General features: G+C 32.2%; 1 protein-coding gene across 1 annotated transcript in view; it reads right to left on the bottom strand.

The window, feature by feature from the left end:
- LOC143640992 (A-kinase anchor protein 9-like) overlaps positions 1 to 21,025 on the bottom strand; it is a 59,994-nt gene that overhangs the window by 16,360 nt on the left and 22,609 nt on the right. Inside the window, 8 exon segments of the mRNA XM_077108463.1 lie at positions 74 to 251; positions 1,955 to 2,168; positions 9,786 to 12,104; positions 12,106 to 12,147; positions 16,546 to 16,743; positions 17,516 to 17,671; positions 18,612 to 18,785; positions 19,153 to 19,206. Coding sequence (XP_076964578.1) covers positions 74 to 251; positions 1,955 to 2,168; positions 9,786 to 12,104; positions 12,106 to 12,147; positions 16,546 to 16,743; positions 17,516 to 17,671; positions 18,612 to 18,785; positions 19,153 to 19,206 — 3,335 coding nt within the window.

Raw genomic sequence — 21,025 nt, forward strand, 5'->3', positions numbered from 1 at the left:
ACCATTCCAGATGATACTATCATTGTTACTAAGCTACAAATACTGCTGAATGAAGTTTTAAGTAAATAGATACCTTGGGTCCACCGTGGTCTCACTAATGGCTTGAAGCTTCTCCTGTAGAGAATAAATTTCTGCCCTATGATTTTCTTCAGTTTCTTTCAATTGTTTGTGCAAAAAGCATATGAAGTTTTCTAATTCTTGAATTTGTTCTTCAAGTTGTTTAATTTTTTTGGTATCTTTCAGAGAAGATAACAGGAAGAGAAGACAATACACATTTCAATACAAACTTCTCAGTGAAATAACAATCATTTTATTTCAATGTATAAAAATATTTATTCTTTGAAAAATGTTTGGAGTGAAACTCAGGTTTTAATTTGACTCATTCTGACTGATGAAAACAAGAAAACAGTGTGATTCAAGATCATTTCTCCTATCCTTATGGTATAGTATCTCTAAATTCAACAATTTTATATCTTTAAAACAATTCAGAAACATGAAACAAAAGAAGTGTTGAAAAGGGACCAGAGGAGAGTAGTTAACACCTTTCACTTTCCTCTTTTATTTTGATTTCTTAAAAATGCTGATAATTAATCACTAAACTAACTTTTTTGCCATTTAAATGAGCCATTAGTTAACATGCAATTTGGGAAATAGTGGACAGACTACCTCAAGAAGATATCAATTTAAAAAAATACAAACTTAAAATATTACTATATTCAAAGAACTCCTGAAGTGAAAAAGCATGGTATTATCTGATATGCTTGAAATTCTATTCTGTTCACCAAAGCAATTCCAATAATAAAACTCATTCCTAAAAGCAAAAGTGAAGGCCTAGAGATACCTTGAACACAAGAAGTCTAGTTAACTGGCCAAATAATCATGAAAGAAAAACATTAACTGTGACTAATTGTTTATGGTTCATTGTATGGTCCCTTAACATTGTTACTTCCCATTATGCCATCTTGGTCTTTTAACTCACTCTCTAGTTTCCCCTGATAACTCATTCTTGTCTTTGACCTCTTGTCCTTGACATTCATGCTGATTATAAATCTTTACCTCATAATTAAATTTTTCTCCCAGGTTTCAGACTTCTATTTTCAACTAACTCCTATATATTTTTTCAAAGTCAATAAGTATTCTATTCTTAACTCAATATATTTAAAACTGAATTATTATTTTTTCACAAATTGGTTTCTTTCTATGACTAGAACCATACTCTAGTTTCTTAAGCTAGAAACTTGGGTATCATTCTTAATTTCTGCTAACATTAATGACAAACTAGAACCTAACTCTAAGTGTTGAACTTAACTTTCTATCATACTCAATTCAATCTGGCTGGTCTTCCCATCAATAATTTCATCCCTTCCAACAGATCCTAATGGTATCAACTTAAAATAAAAATCTTATTGTTACTCCCACTATTTAAAATCCTGCTGTAGGTCTTATCACCAATAGCATAAAACATAAACATGTTTCATTAGAGTACATAAAACCTTTCCTGATCAAGCTCCTTTCAATCTCTCCAGTTTTATCTAGCTAACACAACCTGAACTCCCAGTTCTCCCAAATGGATGCAATCTTAGATAAAGCTCAATGCTTAAGACTCCATAGCCTTCCCCAAATTTCCAACCCAATTACTCCTAACCATACCCTCATCCTACTCATCTCCCCAGGAAAGACAAGACTCTTTTTTTCTCCCTCCATTCTTTACATTTCAGAAATTTTCAGTGTATTTATATATGCTTTCCCAATGGATTATAATTTCCTATGGGAAAATGACTCAGTAATTTTAGTTTTCTCTAGCACTTGAATGAATATCCAATGATTATATGAACAAATAAGACTAGGGCTTAGATACACATGTCACCTTCCCCTGTGAGTTCTAAGGACAGAATTATGAAATGGTGGACTCTAAGTGATGCTTCATGGTAATTATAAGTCAGAAACTATTTACCTGTTTCTTGTGTTTTTACATTCTGTAGTTCTAACTGGTGTATTTTCTGAAGTTCCTTGATCTTTTCCTCTTGAGTAGAAATAAGCTCCTTTTTAAGATTGCAAAGAGCTTTATCTTTATCATTTTCCATATATTCACGAACCTGATCCACGTGAGCTGAATAAACCAGTGAAAGGCATATGCACTGAGCTTCCATCTGTAGCCTTAAATTATTCTGAAAGTGAATATATATTAGAAAAATTTAAAATAATTTACTATAAAATAATTTGCTTTTGCATATACTAAAACAAGAGGAGAAATAAATTATAGTTTAAAACTTCATAAGAGAATCAATGACATTTTTTCTTCATTCTTCATTCAGTTATACTGAGCTACTTCTTTTTTCAAGGACAGTACTATCATTACCTCAATTTTAGAGCAAATTCTGATATTTGGTATAGCTTATGATTTGTCCATATTGGAGAGTCTTTATTCTGACTGTCCGGGACTGCTCCCTACAGGAAAAAGTTGTCTCTGCAGGAAACAGCCTAGAGCCTCAACATTTTAGGATATTTAAAGGTGAAAACCACATCCAGATTGACTTGGCAACCAGCAAGCAAGCAAGCAAGAAGTAGTACAGAAGCTGAATAAAGCCATTAGTGAAACAATGCAATGTCTTAATCAAATTTTCATCTCATTCATTTCTCCTGGGATTTTTTCATAATCATAATCAAAAGAGAAATGGATCAAAGTGACCCTAGTTGAATTCAAATTAAAGAATGGTTACTAACATCTAATCAATTATTCCACAGAAAGGTACACTGCCCAAGGAAAGTGGGAATCAAAGAGAACAATTTTACACTGTGTAAGAATTGCTATTCTGTATTGCAAGTAGGCTATGCTAGGGAATTAGTAATGTGGTACAGTGATGGGGCTTTCCTATGGGAGAAGCTCTTCTTACGTAATATGGAGTCTCAGGGTAAAATGAAGTCTGTTTGGTCATTGCTTATATAGCCTGGCCTATAACATTCCCCACTGGTTTTATGGAACTAATCAAATCATTAATTAATCATCATTGGTTTACAGCTACTGTAGTGAGTATGGAGGACCATCAGTTTTACAGAATGTATTTTTTGTTTTATATATCTTATTAAATAAACAGTTAAAGATGCAGGGTCCAATTAAAAACCCTAAGAGGACTAACAGCAATGGATCGGCTACAGCTGTGTAAGAGTAGTTAGCCAAAGAGACCAGGAGAACAAATTTTCATACCAATTTCTCTCATGTTGTCTTGGCTCTTCCTTATTTTTCATTTTTATTTTCAAATAATATTTTATTTTCATGGCACTGGGAATTAAACCCAGGGGTGCTCTCTACCTGTGAGCTACATTTCGAGCCCCCCCTTTTTTTTCAATATTTTCATTTTTATGTGGTACTGAGGATTGAACCCAGTGCTTCACATATGTGAGACAAATGCTCTGCCACTGACCCACAATCCCAACCCCAGCCCTTTTTGAGGCAAGGTCTCAACAAGTTGCCAAGGTTGGTCTTGAACTTAGAACCCTCCTCTGCCTTAGCCTCCCAAATAGCTGGAATTACAGGCATTCACCACCATGTCTGGATTTAAAATACTATTTTAAATATGGAAAAATGCAAGCAATAAACTCAAAACCCAAATTAACAAGTACTATAACATTTTCTCTATTTTTTTCATTCCCTGTACTCCCCATAAACTTCTATGTTCTCATCTCTCCTTTCTCACAGGCAACCATAATCATAGTTTGGTACAAATCCAGTCCAATTCTTACATTATCAGTTCTCATTACAATACATTTTGCATTCTCAATGCACTGTATATTTTGTATTTTTATGGACTTACACAAACGATATTAATTTTACAAATTTATTTTCTCATTCAATATGTCTCTGGTATTATTCCATGTAGGTAACGGGGGGTTTAATGTCCAGTACCACAAACAAACAAAAAATTAACAGCATGTAGGCAACAGGTTAATTCATTTTAACTGTGGTATTATGACTATACCAAAATTTGTCCATTTCCTTTCAGGAGATAAATTGGTTTATTCCTAATTTTTGGATAAATGTGCTAATTTCTTTCTAATTAGTGGTTCTCAAATGTAACATGCATCAGAATCACTTGGAATGCTTATTAAAACAGGTTACTTTAGGAACCTAACCCCATCCCCACAGTTTCTGATTCAGGAGAGGTCAAAGAGCTTTGAATTCTAACCCGTTACCAAGTAATGCTGTGCTTCTGGTCAGGAACCCCACTTTGAGAACTACTTAGAAATATAACTGCTAGGTCACAGATAGTGCATTTTTAACTGTGCTAGATTTGATCAAATTATTTTTATATAACAGTACTAATTTACAATGCTACCAGAAGGTTGAGTACTTATATACTCACATCCTCACCATTCTTTATATCAGACTAACTTCACCAACCTAATGGGTATAAAATGTTATTTTATTTTTACACTGAATAGTAAGGTTGAAAGAATATTTTCATGTTTATTAGATACTTTGATTTCCTATTCAGGCACATGTCTTTCACATCTTTTGCCCATTATTATTTTGTTTTGGACCTTTGTTACATTAATTGTTCTTTCTATATTCTTGATAGCTTTTGTTTGCAACTTACATTCATGGCAAATATCTAGTCCCAGTCCTCAAATCTGTTTTACATTATTGTTTTTAAAAGATACAATAAAATTTTAAATCTTTCCCATGCTTTGTCTTTATTAAAAGTTTTCCCTATCTTAAGATTCTATTTTCTTCTTATGTGTACATTTTTAACCAACCTGATTTTTTTCCCTAAAGCGACAATGATCTAATTCCCTAACTTCTAACCTCTAGTATCAAAAGTCAATTGTGCTCAAAACAATTTTGTTTTTTTTTCCTCCCAAACAATTTTGAATGCTCTAAGCTTATTCTGCTATTTTGGTTTATTTTTTGATTTCCTCTGTCTCTGCTCAAATATCATCTCACCAAAGTAGTCTTCCTTGACCTACCCTATGCAAAAAAAGCCCTACACTTAGGGAGTTCTTATTCTTCTTATCATACTGTAATTATATTCATAGCACTTAAGACCACCAGAAATATTTGTCTGTATTTTCTAATGTTCATTTAAACCCTAAAAAGTAAACTTTATTCTTCCTTGACCATTTTTATTCACTGTTAAATTATGAATGACTTGAACAGTGCCTGGAATGTAGTAGAGATTCACTAAGTGATTCATTGATTTGTAGGGCCTTCTTGCTAAATTTTTACAAGATACAGATCTGTTCTGGGCTTTTCATTATTTTCTACTGATCTACTTAACCATCCTGGCATTAAACCATATTGTTTATAATGATTTTGTAATAAGTTTTGATAACAAATGCATACTTTTTAACATTGTCTTGAGTATTCTTGGCTATCTACTCTTCTATATCAATTTTTGAATCAGTATTCCACATTCATTAAGAAACCTTATAGTAATTTTGACTAGAACTATTAATTAGGAGAGAACTGATATTTTTCTTTGTATCTTTCCATTATGGATATGATATGTATTAGCACACAGTGAGGTCTTTGTGTCCTCCAATATTTTATAATTTTCTTAACAAAAACTCAAAACATCTTATTATCTTGGGTTTAAAGTTTTGCCTGATCTGTTCATATTTTTTCTCATTTTCTATTCTTGTCATATTGCAAGAACTGGAGAAGCATTCACTAAGAACTACAAAACCATGTTGCAATAGTAATGTTGACAATGGGTATGTATCCTAGTCCTATACTTGATTCTAATGGAAATGCTTCTAAATTTCACCATCAGAAATATAATCTGTCAACATTTTGATGAAAATCAGCATCATGACTAGAAAATTTCCCTGCTATTCCTGATTTCCTAAAGCTTTTTTTTAAACTTATAAATGGGTTGTCAAATTTTTTATGTATTTTTTTCTGATATGCACTAAAATAATAATGGATTTTGTCTTGCTACATAAAAATGTGGAGATTACAGTCACAGATTTTTTTTTCAAATGTTTAACTGTTTGTCCACTCTTGGTATAACTTGCTAATATTTTATTTGGAATTTCTGCAACTACACTTACAAGTTAGATTACTCTACAATTTTATTTTCTTTACAATTCCTATCAGGACTTCATATTAATATTGGCCTTCTAAGGTGAACTGGGTGGTTTTTCTTTCTTCAGTTTTTCTTCTTTCCTTTCTTCTTCCATTCTCTCTCTAATCCTACTTTAGTGGACAATTACACTTTTGTTCTTGGAGAGTTAATAAGAATCACTTGTAAAATGGTCTTAAGTCTAGCATTTTGGTTTGAGATGAGGCAAAAGGGAAAACTTCTGACCACTACTTCAACTCTTTAATGATTACTGACTTATTCATTTCTATTTAATGGTTATTTGAACTTATTCATTTCTATTTGCATTAGTTCTGGTAGTTTATATTCTTCCAGAACACCATCTAGAGTTTGCTTATATTTTCAAATCTATTGGCAGAGATTATTTGTAGCATTATTTATGACTTTTAAAATTTCTTGTGGTACCTGAACTTATGTCCTTATTTCATTCTTGATTTTGCTTATGTGTTTTTCCCTTCTTGGTCATATTTTCGGAGATCTAATACCTGTAAATAATCTTTTCAAATAATAAACCTCCAAAGTTCTTGAAAAATTTTCCCACTTGTTTATTACAAGTTCTCTTATTTTTGCTCTTCATTTCCTTCCTTCTACTTCCTTTGAATGTAGATATTCTTGACACTTTTCTATGCTGTTGAATACTTAACTCATTTCAATATCTCATTTATTAAATTGATAATATTTAAACCTAAAAATTATTTTTTACATATCATGTTACATACGTTCTACTTTTTTAAGAAAATATTCATGTCTCTCCTTGTGCATTTACTCTTCCAGATGAACAATAAACCAATTAAGTCAAATTTCTGTAACTTTTTAAGTTGGATAAATCTAGAGATAACTGAAATTCTATAATATAAAAAATTGCCCACTCAGAAATGAGACTTTTCATTTATTCAAATATTTTTCATTAAAGTATTCTAATTTTATTTATATTGGTCTTACATATTTTTGGCTAATTTTGACATTTATTTTACATTAGGTTTTTAGGTTTATTTGCTTAGATTATTTTTCTCAATTTCTTAATTACACCTGTGAATTATCTACTTTTATTTATGCCATGTATCTTTTTATCTTTGGAATGGTTAGGGCTTATAGAACAATGCTAAATAGCAAGCGACAAAAGCTATTCTGATTTTCATTCTAACATGAAGGCCTATCCTGATTCACAGCTGATTCTTGAAAAAGCGGCTTTGTTTATTTCCCTTATTCACCCCTCATTCATCCATTCGTAAAACATTATTAACTGCTGATCATGTGCAAAACATTATTCTAGGTACTAGGGATATAGTAGCTGTCTATATAGCCTATATAGTAGTGTGTCTTCACTCACAGAACTGATATTATGGTTCCTCTTGAGGTTTCTAAGCTCCAGTAGATGTTTCTAAGCTCAGTATCTCTTCCAATACCAATAATTACCTCCAATTTTAAACACACACACTTGAATTTATGGCTTCTCTCAGCATCAATAACTAGCCAATATCTATAATGTTCCTGCCACTCCTTATTTCTTGCACCCCAATGTTGAAAAGACTCTTTGATAATCTGGAATTATACTCCAAAACTATTCATTTCTTTCTTTTCAGTTAAAAAATTATTTTTTTCTTTTTCTTTTTTCTTTTTTGGTACTGGGGATTGAACTCAGGGCACTCGACCACTGAACCACATCTCATCCTTATTTTGTATTTTATTTAGAGAGAGGGTCTCACTGAGTTGCTTACTGCCTCAATGTTGCTGAGGATGGCTTTGAACTCACTAGCCTCCTGCCTCAGCCTCCCTCAGCTGGGATTATAGGCATTTGCCACTGCAGCTGGCCAGTTAAAAATTCTTAACAGCCACATTTATTTTGGTTTCAGTGAGATATATCTGCTCTAATTACTAAGTTTAATACTGAGAGTAGGAGTATTTTGTTGCCTCTGCAGTATTTCAGACAAGTAAACAGTATCACTATGTAAGTCACCGCTCAATTTCTTCTGTGAGCTTCCCTCCACCTGCGTACATACCTTACTCCCCCCTCTGTATCAATGATGGGGTTTATTTTAGTAATGATAAATGGGAGCAATTTACAGACTTGCTTTTCTTCACTTTGTTTAGTTAATTTCAAGGAGAGAGTATCTAAATACCATTGCAAGTATCTTCAATACAGAAACAAAATTCCTATTAAGAAAATTTCAACAATTTGACAAATGTGCTTCAAATTCAGGTCTTCTTCAAATAATGCTTTTTAATAAAATTTAAATTATGTCTGACATTTTTTAGGAGTAATTACCACCATTTATAGTTTTAAAAACAATTTGCAATATTTAACATAGCAATAGTAGTTAAGCAATTTGAATTTCTTGGGTCTATTCAAGTTATTAAAAACATAAAGTATGACCACATTTGATAAGATCATCAACATGAACATGTCATTAGAAATAAAAAGAGAAAACTTTCCGATGACTTCCTATTGTACTTAGGGATAAAAATCTAAACTTACAAAGTCTATAAGGCTCCCTATGATTGAGTTTCTTCCTTCTTCAAACTCTTCTCAAACTCAACTACATAGGCCTTCAATTCGGTTCCTCAAATTTACTCATGGTACTACTGCCCTAATTTCCATAATGCAGCCTCTTCCCTCTCATTCGAATCTCAGTTCAAGTGTTAATTCCTCCAAGCTCCAGACCACCACCCACCTCCACCCATCATTCTCAGTTTCTTTTGTGAGCTTCCCTGTTTTATTTTATCACAATACCCTGTTTTATTTCTTCATAGACTGTTAACAATATTTCTGTCTTATTTTCTCATTTATTACCTGTCTTCCTCACTGAAATATATACTCCTTAACTTCTTCTCTCTTTCAACACTAAACTCTTATATCTGCAAAAGATATTTATTACCTAAGTTTTAGAAACACATAAGTTTATTTAGCAGGCTACAGTTTTGGCTCAGTGGTAGAGAGCTTGACTAGCATGTGTGAAGCACGGGGTTAACTCCTCAGCACCATATTATAAATAAATAAAATAAAGGTAAAATGTCCATCTACAGCTAAAAGATGTTTTTAATTATAAAAAGTTTATTTAGCATTATCATACTGAAGATACACATCAGACTTTTCTGTTATTTCTAATATGAATAGCTGACATAAAAGGAAGTAACCTATTATTTTATGTGTTTTATTTCTTTAGCTGTACAGAGAATTAATACTATTTTTTTTCCTCCTCAGGTATAAGACTCAAAAAACTCTAGGCTGTGTTTTTCTTGCACAAAGGAAAAAGAATTTATAACTATTGAACAACTGCATAAGGTTCTAAAACACTCAAGAGTTTGTTTACAATTGTTTGTTTACAATTGAAAAAGACCAGTATGAAATAAAAACTCTAAAAGTCTTTGAAATTGCAACAAAATACTGTTATAAAATCAATAACTTTTGTAAAGTTGAGATTCTAAACAATATTATTTAAACTATTGTCTTTACAAAGAAAATATTGCTTTATTTCCTGAGCAGAATATATAATAGATTAGCTAAAAGAAAAACAGTTTAAGAAAAAAATAGGAAAATTAAATGATAAATGATAGATCCAAATGGGAATTACATGATTCACTTTCATTTTCTTTTATAAATTTGTTTTAAGAAGGTGAAAACTCTTTTTAGCATGAAATGTACATTTTCACTGTGCTATACCATATGTAAATAAGTAAACATACCTGTTCTGATTTAAGTACATAAAGTTCCTGATGGAGTTTATCGTTTTCACTTGATTGATCTGTCCCAGGTGAGGACTCATTTGTTACTGATGGTGAAAATAACTGTTCTTGCTTGCTTTCTCTTCTAATAGCCACATTTTGAAAAGAAATTTTCTCTTCCACTACTGTTTTTGATTCTTCTCCAAAATCTTCACCTACATTAGATAATGATCCTTGAGAATCCTTGTTTATAATAGTTACTATTCCATCTTGTAAAGAACTTAAATGAACATCACACATGTTTATATTTTCTGCTCTATGATGGTTAATTAGAAGTTCTAGCTCTTGACATCTCAATAGAATTTTCTCTTTTTCTTGCTTTAAATATTTGACTTCTTCACTGAGAAAATTAACCTCACCATGTTTCTGTTTTAATTGTTCAGAGAGATCAGACGGTTTCTCTGACAATTCTACCTTTTTTTGCTTGGTTACCTCAAGTTTTTCCATAAGTTCTGTTGTATCTTTCTCAACAACTTCACAGATTTCTAATGGCTCTGCGACAAAAGCTTTGTCAGTATCAAGCATGGCACTTTTCACTTTGATTGTAGCTGGATTTATTCTTTGTAAATGAAGCTCTTCATTAAGTGCTTTAAGTTTACTTTTATACTCTAATTCTTGTTTGTTTTTGCTGTCTTCTAAATCATCTTTTACCTTGAGAAGGCAAGTATACTCTTCCTGTAACTCTTGATAGTTAACTTCAAAATTTTTTTCAGCAAATGAAAATGTACTTCTTTGCTTTTCAATTTCTTCATTTAGCTGAATACACTGTTGCTTGAGGGCCTCATTCTCTTTTGTAAGCATTTCCATTTCTTTTTGCCAGCTGCAATCTTTGGATATGGACTTGCTGGAGTCAATGAAAATCAATTTTTCTTCTTGTTCAGCAGGAACATAAATTTTCAACATGTCCTCAAAAGCTTTTTTCTCATTTTTAAGAATGTTATTTTCTGCTTCAAGTTGTCAAAACTTTTCTTTAAGGTCATTCTCTTTTTCCTTTATTTGTTTCTCCAATAATTCAATTTTAAGTTGTAATTCCTGAACTTCTTGTTCAAGCGTACCTTTTTCTTTTTTTTCTTGTCTTAATATTTCGATTTCCTCTTGGAGTTCATGCATCTGAAGGGTCATTTCTTCTGATTTTGAATCCATGATGGACTTCTGTAAATCTTTTAGTTTTGAAATTTCCAAAACCAACTGATTCTGCTTAGTTATCAAATTATCTTTTTCAAATTCCATTGTTTCCATCTTTTGACTCATTAAATTTTGTAAGCCATCTATCTGCTGTTTATAGTGAATGCCTAAGCTATCTTCAAGTTTTTCAATATTTATTCGATGTTCAACTTCTAAATCATCTTTTAGTTTTGAAAGTTCTTCTTCATGACTAAATAGGAGCTGTGTTCTCAGCCTCTCTAATTCAGCTTCTTGTGATTGAGCCATTCTGTCTAATACAGCATTTTTTTCTTTTTCAAACATTTCAAGTTTTATCTTGTAATTTGTAACTTTTGCTTCATGTTTTAACTCTAGTTCTTTCCTAGATTCAGATGCCAGAACAATCTCAGTTTTTAAAGCTTCCACTGTACTAAGGGACTTACGTGCTTCATTCAGTTGACTTTCTTGTTCAGCTATTATCATTCTAGCTCTCTGAATTTGGTCCCTTAAAAAGTTCAATTCTTCAAAAAGGTCATCAAGTTGTCTCTGCAGAGTAGATTTTTCTGCTGAAACTATTCCTAGTTCTTCTTGGAGTTTTTCCTTTTGCGCATTAGTATCTTGTAATTTCATATTCAGTTCATTTATTGCCACGTTCATTAACTTTATTTGATCTTTATTAATTGTAATATTTAAATGTGATTTTAAAACACTCTCAATTTCTTCCTTATGTTGTGCTTTAAGTTCCTCTATCTGTGACATGTGTTGCTTTATTAACTCTTGTTTCATCTGTACTATCTGTTGCCCATACATTTTATCCATCTCTGCTTGGAGATGTTCTAATCTTTTCTGAATTTCTTGTTCCACCATTCTCTGTACCACATCAGATTCAAACTGGCTATCTGTGTAATGATGTCTTTTCTGAAGGTCTTCAACTGTACCCATTAATTGTTTTATTTCTTCAGAATATTGTCTTTCTTTTTGCTTAGAATTAGCCAGCTCTAATTTCATACTTGCAATTTGTTCTTGTACTTCTCTCATTAATTTTTCAGTGGCTGTGACTTGATCCTTTAGTTCAAGATTCTTTTTTTCTTCTTCAATTATTCTTATATTTAATGCCGGGATGATTGCCTCCTTTTTTTTGAAATTCTTTTTTATTTGACTTTTCTACTTCATCTTGTTTCTTTAGAAAGAAAAGAAAAGGAAAATATAAGAATAAAATTTTTAGGTTCTGGCAACTTCTTATGGGTGTCTCCTTTTTATAAAATTCTATAAAAAGCAACTGTTGGGCCTGCCCCCCCCCCTGTTTTTCCCAGTACAAGGAGACCTAGGACTTTTCTACCTGACAGTACATATGAGCAAACAATATAACAATTTTACCCTTCTTGGGAAGAAATTTCTCTTACATTGTGCTGTGATTAAATATTTAAATTTCAAAATGAAATCTAATTTGCCTAGCATGTGTGAGGCCTTGGGTTTGATCGCTCGCACCAGCAAAAAAAGCAAAACAAAACAAAAACCAGTCTGACTAAAATATCTATATAAACTATCACATTTTCATTTTTCTTATTAACTGGTCAATATTCTAAATATAAGTATTTCTGATGGCTAGTTATAGTACTACATACTATCTAGACACTCTCAGAAGACACAAAAATATAAAAACCGGTCCTCCCCTGGATTCTCAGAAGAAACAAAAAATAAATAAATACCGGTCCTCCCCTGGATTCTAGTGATTTGAAGGTATTTCATGGACAAGTGCTATAAAATGATAACAACAACAAGAACTAAAGTGGATTCCTTTAAGTCTTCCTTAACTTCATTCCTGGGGTTTTAAGTGAATCAGAAATTTAGGGATATGCAATGCTTAAGTGACTGAACATCAAGTGACACCTAAGATCACTACTGTATATTTACAGCATACCAACTTGGGCTTAGACCCACAGTTCAAACAGAAAGATAAAAGACAATCAGATAATTTTCCCCAGTTCCTATCTGGGGACTCAATTTTGGAACTGGAGATTAGGCTAAGACAAGACATATTAACACATATTCATTAAACAGTTAAGAGCTGTAGTCCCAAAGCCAGGGAAATAAGTGAAATCCATATAACTGGTGAAAATATAGGTAAGGAAGTAAAGTTATCTTAAGGGGACATGAGTCCTTGCCAAACAGGACTTCTAGGTGCCTTGAATGAATGTACTAAGAAAATGTAGGCATTGATCAATTGAGTATAGTTCTTGGAAAAAGACCAAAGCACCGTCAACCTTTGAGAAGTCTGATCCCTCTAGAAAAACCATACTGAATGCAGAAAACAATGTTGGGAGTTACAGCAAGGAGCATTTAAGAAGTTTAGTCTACAGACATGAACATTACTACTCTGAGATGGATGTAACAGTTTATCTCAACCTCATGCCACTGAACATCTGATTCATCTAACACCCTTTCATCTAATACTTAATAAACAACTTTTTAAATTATTACCTGGCTTTTAAAATTCATCTGTCCATAGAAAGAATATAAAATCCAATGAGCTTAAAATCTGAAGTTTGTGATAATTATTTCTCATTGTAAAGTCACAGTCTTATATTTAGACTTAAACATTCACCTCTTGAACTAATTCACCTCTGATATAGCTCAAGAAAAAAAAATATATGACTTCTGAGCCTAACAAATAAAGGCCAAATTTTGCACTACATAAACCAAGGTTATCTTGTGCAGCCTCTTGAGTGAGACTATGAGCTGTTGTCTTAGTGTCACATATTCCTTTTCCAATTACATCATATGTTATTACCAAGTGCTGAGCCTTCTTAATTTCTACATTAGAATGCAACATTAGTAAATTAGTGTAATCTATTAATCCTGGTATTTCTATCTGTACAATAAAGATAAATTTTCTCTATCTCCCAGAATGTGTTTGAGGTTAAAATAAAACAATTAAGGTATTTTATTTTTACTAGAAAGAAATTTATAAATCATTTGGAACCTATATAAAATGTAAAATCAGGACTGGGGCTGGGTCTCAGAAGTAGAGTGTTTGCCTCACACACATGAGGCACTGGGTTCAATTCTCAGCACCACATAAAAATAAATGAATACAAAAAGATATCGTGTCCATCTACAACTAAAAAAAAATTTTAAAAAGTAAAATCAGTTCATGATGGTCAATTTTAGCTAAACTGTTAAATAATAACTAGTTTTGAAAAATGTTAACATTGATAAAAAAAATCTGTTATAATTTTATTTCCTGATTTTCTATAAGATGAAAGGAACACTCCTCATAAAAGAAAATAACTAAATTCAACACTGTCCAACACCTAATATGATAACCATAATTCTTCATTCAACTATTAAACACCACAAATTCACAGTTTTCTTTGTTTAGCTTTTTTCAAATTACATGATTTTAAATCACTTGTTCTATGTTACAAAACTGAGAGCCCTTCAGTCAAGGAAACCTCTATTTTTAGAACTACACCTGAAAGAGTGGGGAATAATATACTTCCTGTTTGTGATTACTATAACACAGGAGGTTTGGAGGATTAGGATAATGAGCCTTTGCTATCAATATAGTTACTTCAGCTGCTCTGACAGAACTACTTCTCAAAGGGATTAAATTTTTTGAAAACTGAGAAATTAAAATATAATAATAAGAACAATAAAAGTATTATTGCTAACATTCAAATAAACAGTTTATTTTCATTACTAAAATGAATTACATAAATTTTAGATAATCTGAAATTATACCGCCTAGTGACAATGAGAAATAATAAAATTCTAGATCCGGACACTTTCAACTTAGGCCTCGATTGTCTTTCTACTCTTACCCTCCAGAAAGACACTTCCAAAGCCTATTGCTTTCTAAGTAAATTACTTTTTGCTCCCTATACATTTTCAACATTTCAGCCTGGGTCTTTATGCCCACTCCACACCCCGCAAAGAATATCCTGCCCATCTCTATTTGTCATGAATTTATAAACAATTCTCTTGATTACCAAATAGGTATTGAATAGCTGTTCCATATATTATGTTCTATATATTATACCAATTTATGGGTAAACAAAATATAAATAACACATTATTCCAATTTATAGATCTATCTCAAATATTACCTCCCTGCTGATGTCTACCCTGATTCTTTTCCTCATAAATCAGACCTCGTCAAAACATTCATAACACTTGTTACCTGCACTTACTTTTTATTTTGTGGTAACTTGTGTACATGCCGCACCTCTCCATGGGTTCAGTGAAGAAAGGGGACATCTTAAGGTCCGTCATATATTTTTTGCAAGGGTTACTACAGAATAGGTATTCTGTAAACACTTGCATAATCTTTAAATTACCTTAGTTGAAAAGCATACCCTTCTCATAATTTTAATTTGTACATTTCCTATTTATCAAAGAGGAGTCTCTGGAGTCAGATAGCTGAGCTTTGAAATCTGGCTCTATCAATACATCACTTCTGCACCTGGATTATTTCCTTCATCTTGCATTATCTTGGTACCATCATTTGTAAATGATAAAGGTACCCTTAACTCATGGGGTTGTAGTGATGATTCAATGCATTAATATGTGTAAGAGGCTTTGAATACTGCCTGTTATAGAGTAAGTACTTAATAAGTGCTAGTTAATGCTTTTGTTATCCAAAAAATATTTTTTTTCTTGGTAATTTCTCAACTTCCTGTAGAATCTTCTAAGTTTATAAAATATGCTGTATTATATGTATTCTCCATCTTCATTATTCCCAGATTCTGTATTTGCCTACTTGCTCAAATTTATTTGAAACCCACAAATCCATATCAATGGTGCTTTCATAGACATTTGTAGACACACACAGAGTGATGGCAAGAAATTTGAGTTACTGTAAAATGATGTTCAGCTACATTCAAACACAATGATCACACTGCCTTGTTTCAGCTCTCACAGAGCAAAAAAGAGGACAGAGATGGCAAGGATCAGAGTGCAGTGTAGTGCAAGGAGCTCAGAATTTCAACTCTGGTACCTGTTAATGGGGCAGCTTCAGGAAAATCACATCTAAACTTCAACTTCTCAAAAAAACAAACAAAAAAATGGAATCTGCTAGCATGAATTGCTTTTAAGATTAAAGATTACAATCCATGTGATACATTTCCTACCAGGAGTACTTATTGACTAAATAGTTCCCCCAAACTGGAATATAACTCAAGTGAATAAAAAGAATCAACCACATTTTTTTCTAGTTTAAATTTACAAAATTTCTTTTTCAGAATTTTTTAATCATGGCTAAAATAAGAAGAAATACACTTAGTTGTAGGAAAAAGGATAAAAATCCTAGTTATAAAAATAGATTCTCCTGAGACTTTAGTTTAACATAGGCAGATCACTTTTAAGGAGCAGAGTAATGAGTAGTATCATCTTTAAAACTATTACTACGAAATTCTCAATGTTTTTGAAATATATTATTTTATATACTCAAAGAGTTTGTCTCAATTATGAAATTTTGGGTGCATATGCATAAAAAAAGATAAACACCTCCATTAAAAACTTTAAAGTTAATTACAAAGCTGCTACAAGTAGGTTGACTTCCTTAAGATACACATACCATTTCATATACTTTAATTTTCTCCTGTAAGAAATCAATTTGCATTTTGAAGTCTTCTTTCTTTTTTTGATCATCTTCTAATAGATGGTCTTGTTCTTCAAGCTGTTGTTGATGAATGAGAATCTGTTGTTTGGCTTGCAGTAAATCTGCAGCTGTGTTACTGTGAGTGCTGTTTCATAGAGTTTCACTAGCCTGTAACTTGAAAATAGAAAGAAACCTCAAAATATTAAATTTTGAAGTGACACTTTATTGTACCCTCAGCCCACAGGGGTTCTCTGGAAACTATGCTCACTTCATAGGCTTATGATCTCAGTCAACATGTTTCCATGCTGTCAACATGCTGATAGGTCATGTGCACTTTGGGTAATGAGCCAAAGAATTTACATTTCACATTATAAAGCTGAGAAAATAGGAAAAATAAGACAGGCAGACAGGCAGAGAAAAATGTGGACTGAAAGTTCTTCCTGGATTCTTGATGACTTTTCAAACTCTAGTTCCAATTTCTCTCAGAGTTCTGATTGTATTTCTGCCCTTAAGTTCTATAAACAAGCCTGTATTCTTACCTTAAATTCCTCCCTTTTGTTTAATGCAATTAGATTATAGTTCCAACTAAAGATAAATGGAATATATCCAGTTGTCAGTCTAGTTATAATTGAGAACCTAATTAACATAAAACCATACCAGGGTTGGAAAAAGTAGGGTGTAACTGCAGGTTAAATTTTTGCAAAAATACACCTGATAAGACTTTGTAGAATTTTTAAATAGAGACAGGGAAGAAGTACAAAGAAAACAACAGCAAGAAACTACCCAAGAAGTATAAATTAAATTCTTGATTAACATAACACTTATTCACTAGTTTTTCCAGTACGAATAAGCAAATGGCTTTATAACAGATTTGTTCTAGAAAGTGAAAAAATTTAAAAATTCGTTATAAAAATCGAGTAAGTCTTGTTCTACTTGTAATACTTACTTGTTGGAATTGAATCTGCAATTTTTGACTTTGCTTTGTCAACTCTAAAAATTCTCTCACCGTTTTGTCCCTTTCCCTTCTTGCCTGTTGTAAATTGGCGGTGAGCTGTGTGATAATACTATCTCTTTGTTTAAGTGCTGCTTCAAATTCTTGTAACTAAATGAAATCAGTGAAAATAATTACATTCTAGGCTTATATTTTACATAAAACTGATTATCATTGTTACAAGCAACTTTTTAAAAAATATGAGATTCAAAACACATTAGTGGAATTCTTACAATTTGTATGCTATCTCCCACATTTGAAAGCTATGAGCTTTAAGAAATTTGTTTTACTTCCAAATCAATCTGAAAGAAATTAATGTGCACATGCAAAAAAATTTCACTTGTTCTGGCTTTTCTATATATCTAATTCTAGAAGCAAATGCCTTTATATTGGGGAGCTCCCCCAATCTGTTACCAGGCAACACCACCAACTTGTTTTTGGAAAGGATAAAACTGAAATCTATTCTGTCATCCTCATTAATATCCCATTTTCATCTTGATTCATAACTGATTACTTACTACAAGAGATGTCACTCTAACTGCAGATAATATTTACAGGGACTTGCTAACATTCTTAATGGGTTTGTCATCATTTTTAAAAAAATATGATTTATACCATAATTTTCTTTCAGGCTCATTAGAAAAACATCTGTCCTGAAATTACTAAAGTTATTTTACTCTATCTTATTAAGTTAAATAAACAAAGTAACATACATGTTACCCCTATTAGTTGAATTCTAGGTGTAAAATGGGATTCTTAATACTATGTGCAAGAACCCCATTATTCTCGTGAATGAGATAATCTTAAGTTAACACCTGTAATTCTCATTACATAAGTAAACTATCATTAAAATTTCCTGGAGGGCTGGGGATGTGGCTCAAGTGGTAGTGCACTCGCCTAGCATGCGTAAGGCACTGGGTTCTATTCTCAGCACCACATAAATGTAAAATAAAGATATTGTGTTCACCTAAAAAAAATAAATTTTTTTAAAAAAAATTTCCTGTTTTTGTTTTTGTGAGTAGCAAACAAAGGCCACAGAAGGTAAATGTACCTGATGCAATTCTTTAGTCCCATAGGTGGCCCTCATTTCTTTCAGTTCTCTGCTCAGTTCTTCGGGCTCATGTTCAGGTTTCCCAAATAATTTGTTTTCTATCAACTCTAGGCGAGTCTCACAATAGTGTGCGCCTTGTTCAGAATAAGAATCAACGACACCAAATTCTTCTTCCTAAATCAATCCAATATTTTTAATAATTCAGTACTAGCAACACTCCTGAGAGAGGAATTCGAATATTTAATTCCATAGCAAAATCCACTTTAAAACAGCACTCTTCACTTTGAAGTTCACTTCTATGGCAATCTGGTTTGCTATTAATGTGATATTACCCCTAAACAGCATATCTGCAAATTTTGTTCCAATTCCATGTTATAATGAAAATGAGGTAACTTTGTTTTGTTAAGCAATAAAGAAGATCTAGTAACTTCTATAAATCACATACAGAAAGAATTACATACAGGAGAAAGCTTGGTTAGTAAGTCAAATGGTTTTAAATAATAAAAAATATTAGTATCATGAGTAGTTTTATATACTGTACCATTAATAAATTGGTAGGCTTTCCTGTTTTCACCGCATTACAGCAATCATTTACCTGTATAAAAACAATTTCCTGATATATTATGATAGACCAAATTTTATTTACCTAACAATAATATTTTTACTAACTGTGTATCTTTTACATCTAGGGAAAATGCCTTAATAGCAAAACAAATATGGTAATTATATTTAACTGAAGTATCAAAGAGGCATATCAAATGTCAATCATTCCTCAAACATCTAAGTTCTTACAATGCAAAAGACACTTTCATTTAAGTTAACTGAAGTTCTAAGTGCAGTTCCTATTTAGTCTCCAGAAAGATAACTAAAAGCTTCAAGTTACTAGATCTTCTTTTACAAAATGCTTCCTTAAAATTAGCTAAATATATTTTTAAAATTAAGCCTTATTTATTTTCAAATAAAACCATTTACTGGTATAAATTTTATTAAAGGCTAGTAAGCAAGCCAAGAGAAATAAAGAGGTAAAGAACACTCCCCTAAAAACTTTCCTCTGGGGATAGTACTACTGCTAGTCATGCCAATCCAGACAGATGTGGGGGCTTTCTTTAACATATCACCACTTGTCTGTAGAACAGATATTTTGTAGTAAGAGAAAGGAGGATGATAGAATATGTATATAGGGTTTAAGGAGTGGGAAATTAATTTCTTATCAATTAATCATTTAATTTCCTTTTTACCACTAAGAGTACAAAAACCAACTTCATTCCTGCCCATATCTTAAGCCTTCACAATTCTATGTTAATAGAACCCAGGAGAATAAAATTGTTAACATTGAAATATGTAGGACAGACTAGTCAGAATGTCTAGAGTTAGGATTAAGTCTGTATGAGCCATGACACATTAAAAAGTAAAAATCCTAGGACTGAAGATGTAGCCCAGTTGTAGAGCATCTGTCTAGCATGTGCAAGGCCCAATACCCACAACTGCCAAATAAAAGGGGGACAGGGTCCTACCTAAGAGACTTTTAAAAAATCAGTTTGATTCCTCTACTTTTATTCTAAGAATAATCTCTGAGAAATAAAGCTAAAGGGAAGGCAAAAAAACAAGTTTTGTTAACACATTATTGTAATTGGTGAAAAACCACAAGAATGTAGAATACTACTTCTAGATATAAAGTCACTTGTGATAATTTTCAAATTATAATACTTCTAAATTTCAATTAGTTTTTCATGACTCAGAAATGACACATTCTAACTTTAGTACACACTAAAATTTCTATTTTGAAGTAACAGTGTAATAAAATGAATATTTGTAAATATCATCAAAGATCATGTCAAATATCATGTTATCAGTATTACATAAATTATTTATCCAGTATAATAGTTATGTCTAATACCTCTATGGCAAATATTCAGTTAGTTCTCCTCTGATTCAGTTTAAACATATTTATAATGCCCCACAATGAGTTGGTTAGGATCTATCTCCAAGTACTTTCTAGCCATCATGTTGCCCATTGTAGAGTTGTCTTGAAGTGCCTGGACTGTTATGATCTGCTCTGAGTTCACTGTTCAGCCCTGAGTGCTAGTCACAATGCAGCAGGTTGAAGACAGCCTACTGGAGGATTGTCACAACCTTCATTACTAAGATTCTCAACTTCTTTTCTAAGATTTTTTTCATAAGTTTGCAGAAGAGTTCTCAAACTTCACCTCACTCTCCTCCATTTCATTCTTCTCATCCTCATCTTTAGTTAGTTGCAGGCCTTCCCACCAAATTCCCCAAGCTACAGCATACAATACTCATCAATATACAAACTGAAAGCCCTGTTTCTCCACTTCACAAAAGCAGAGTTGCTATCTGATCTTTGCTCTCATCAGTGATGAGACCTGAATCTCCTTCAGGCAACAGACATTTTT

This window comes from Callospermophilus lateralis, unplaced genomic scaffold, assembly GCF_048772815.1.
Source record: "Callospermophilus lateralis isolate mCalLat2 unplaced genomic scaffold, mCalLat2.hap1 Scaffold_82, whole genome shotgun sequence".
NCBI lineage: Eukaryota > Metazoa > Chordata > Mammalia > Rodentia > Sciuridae > Callospermophilus > Callospermophilus lateralis.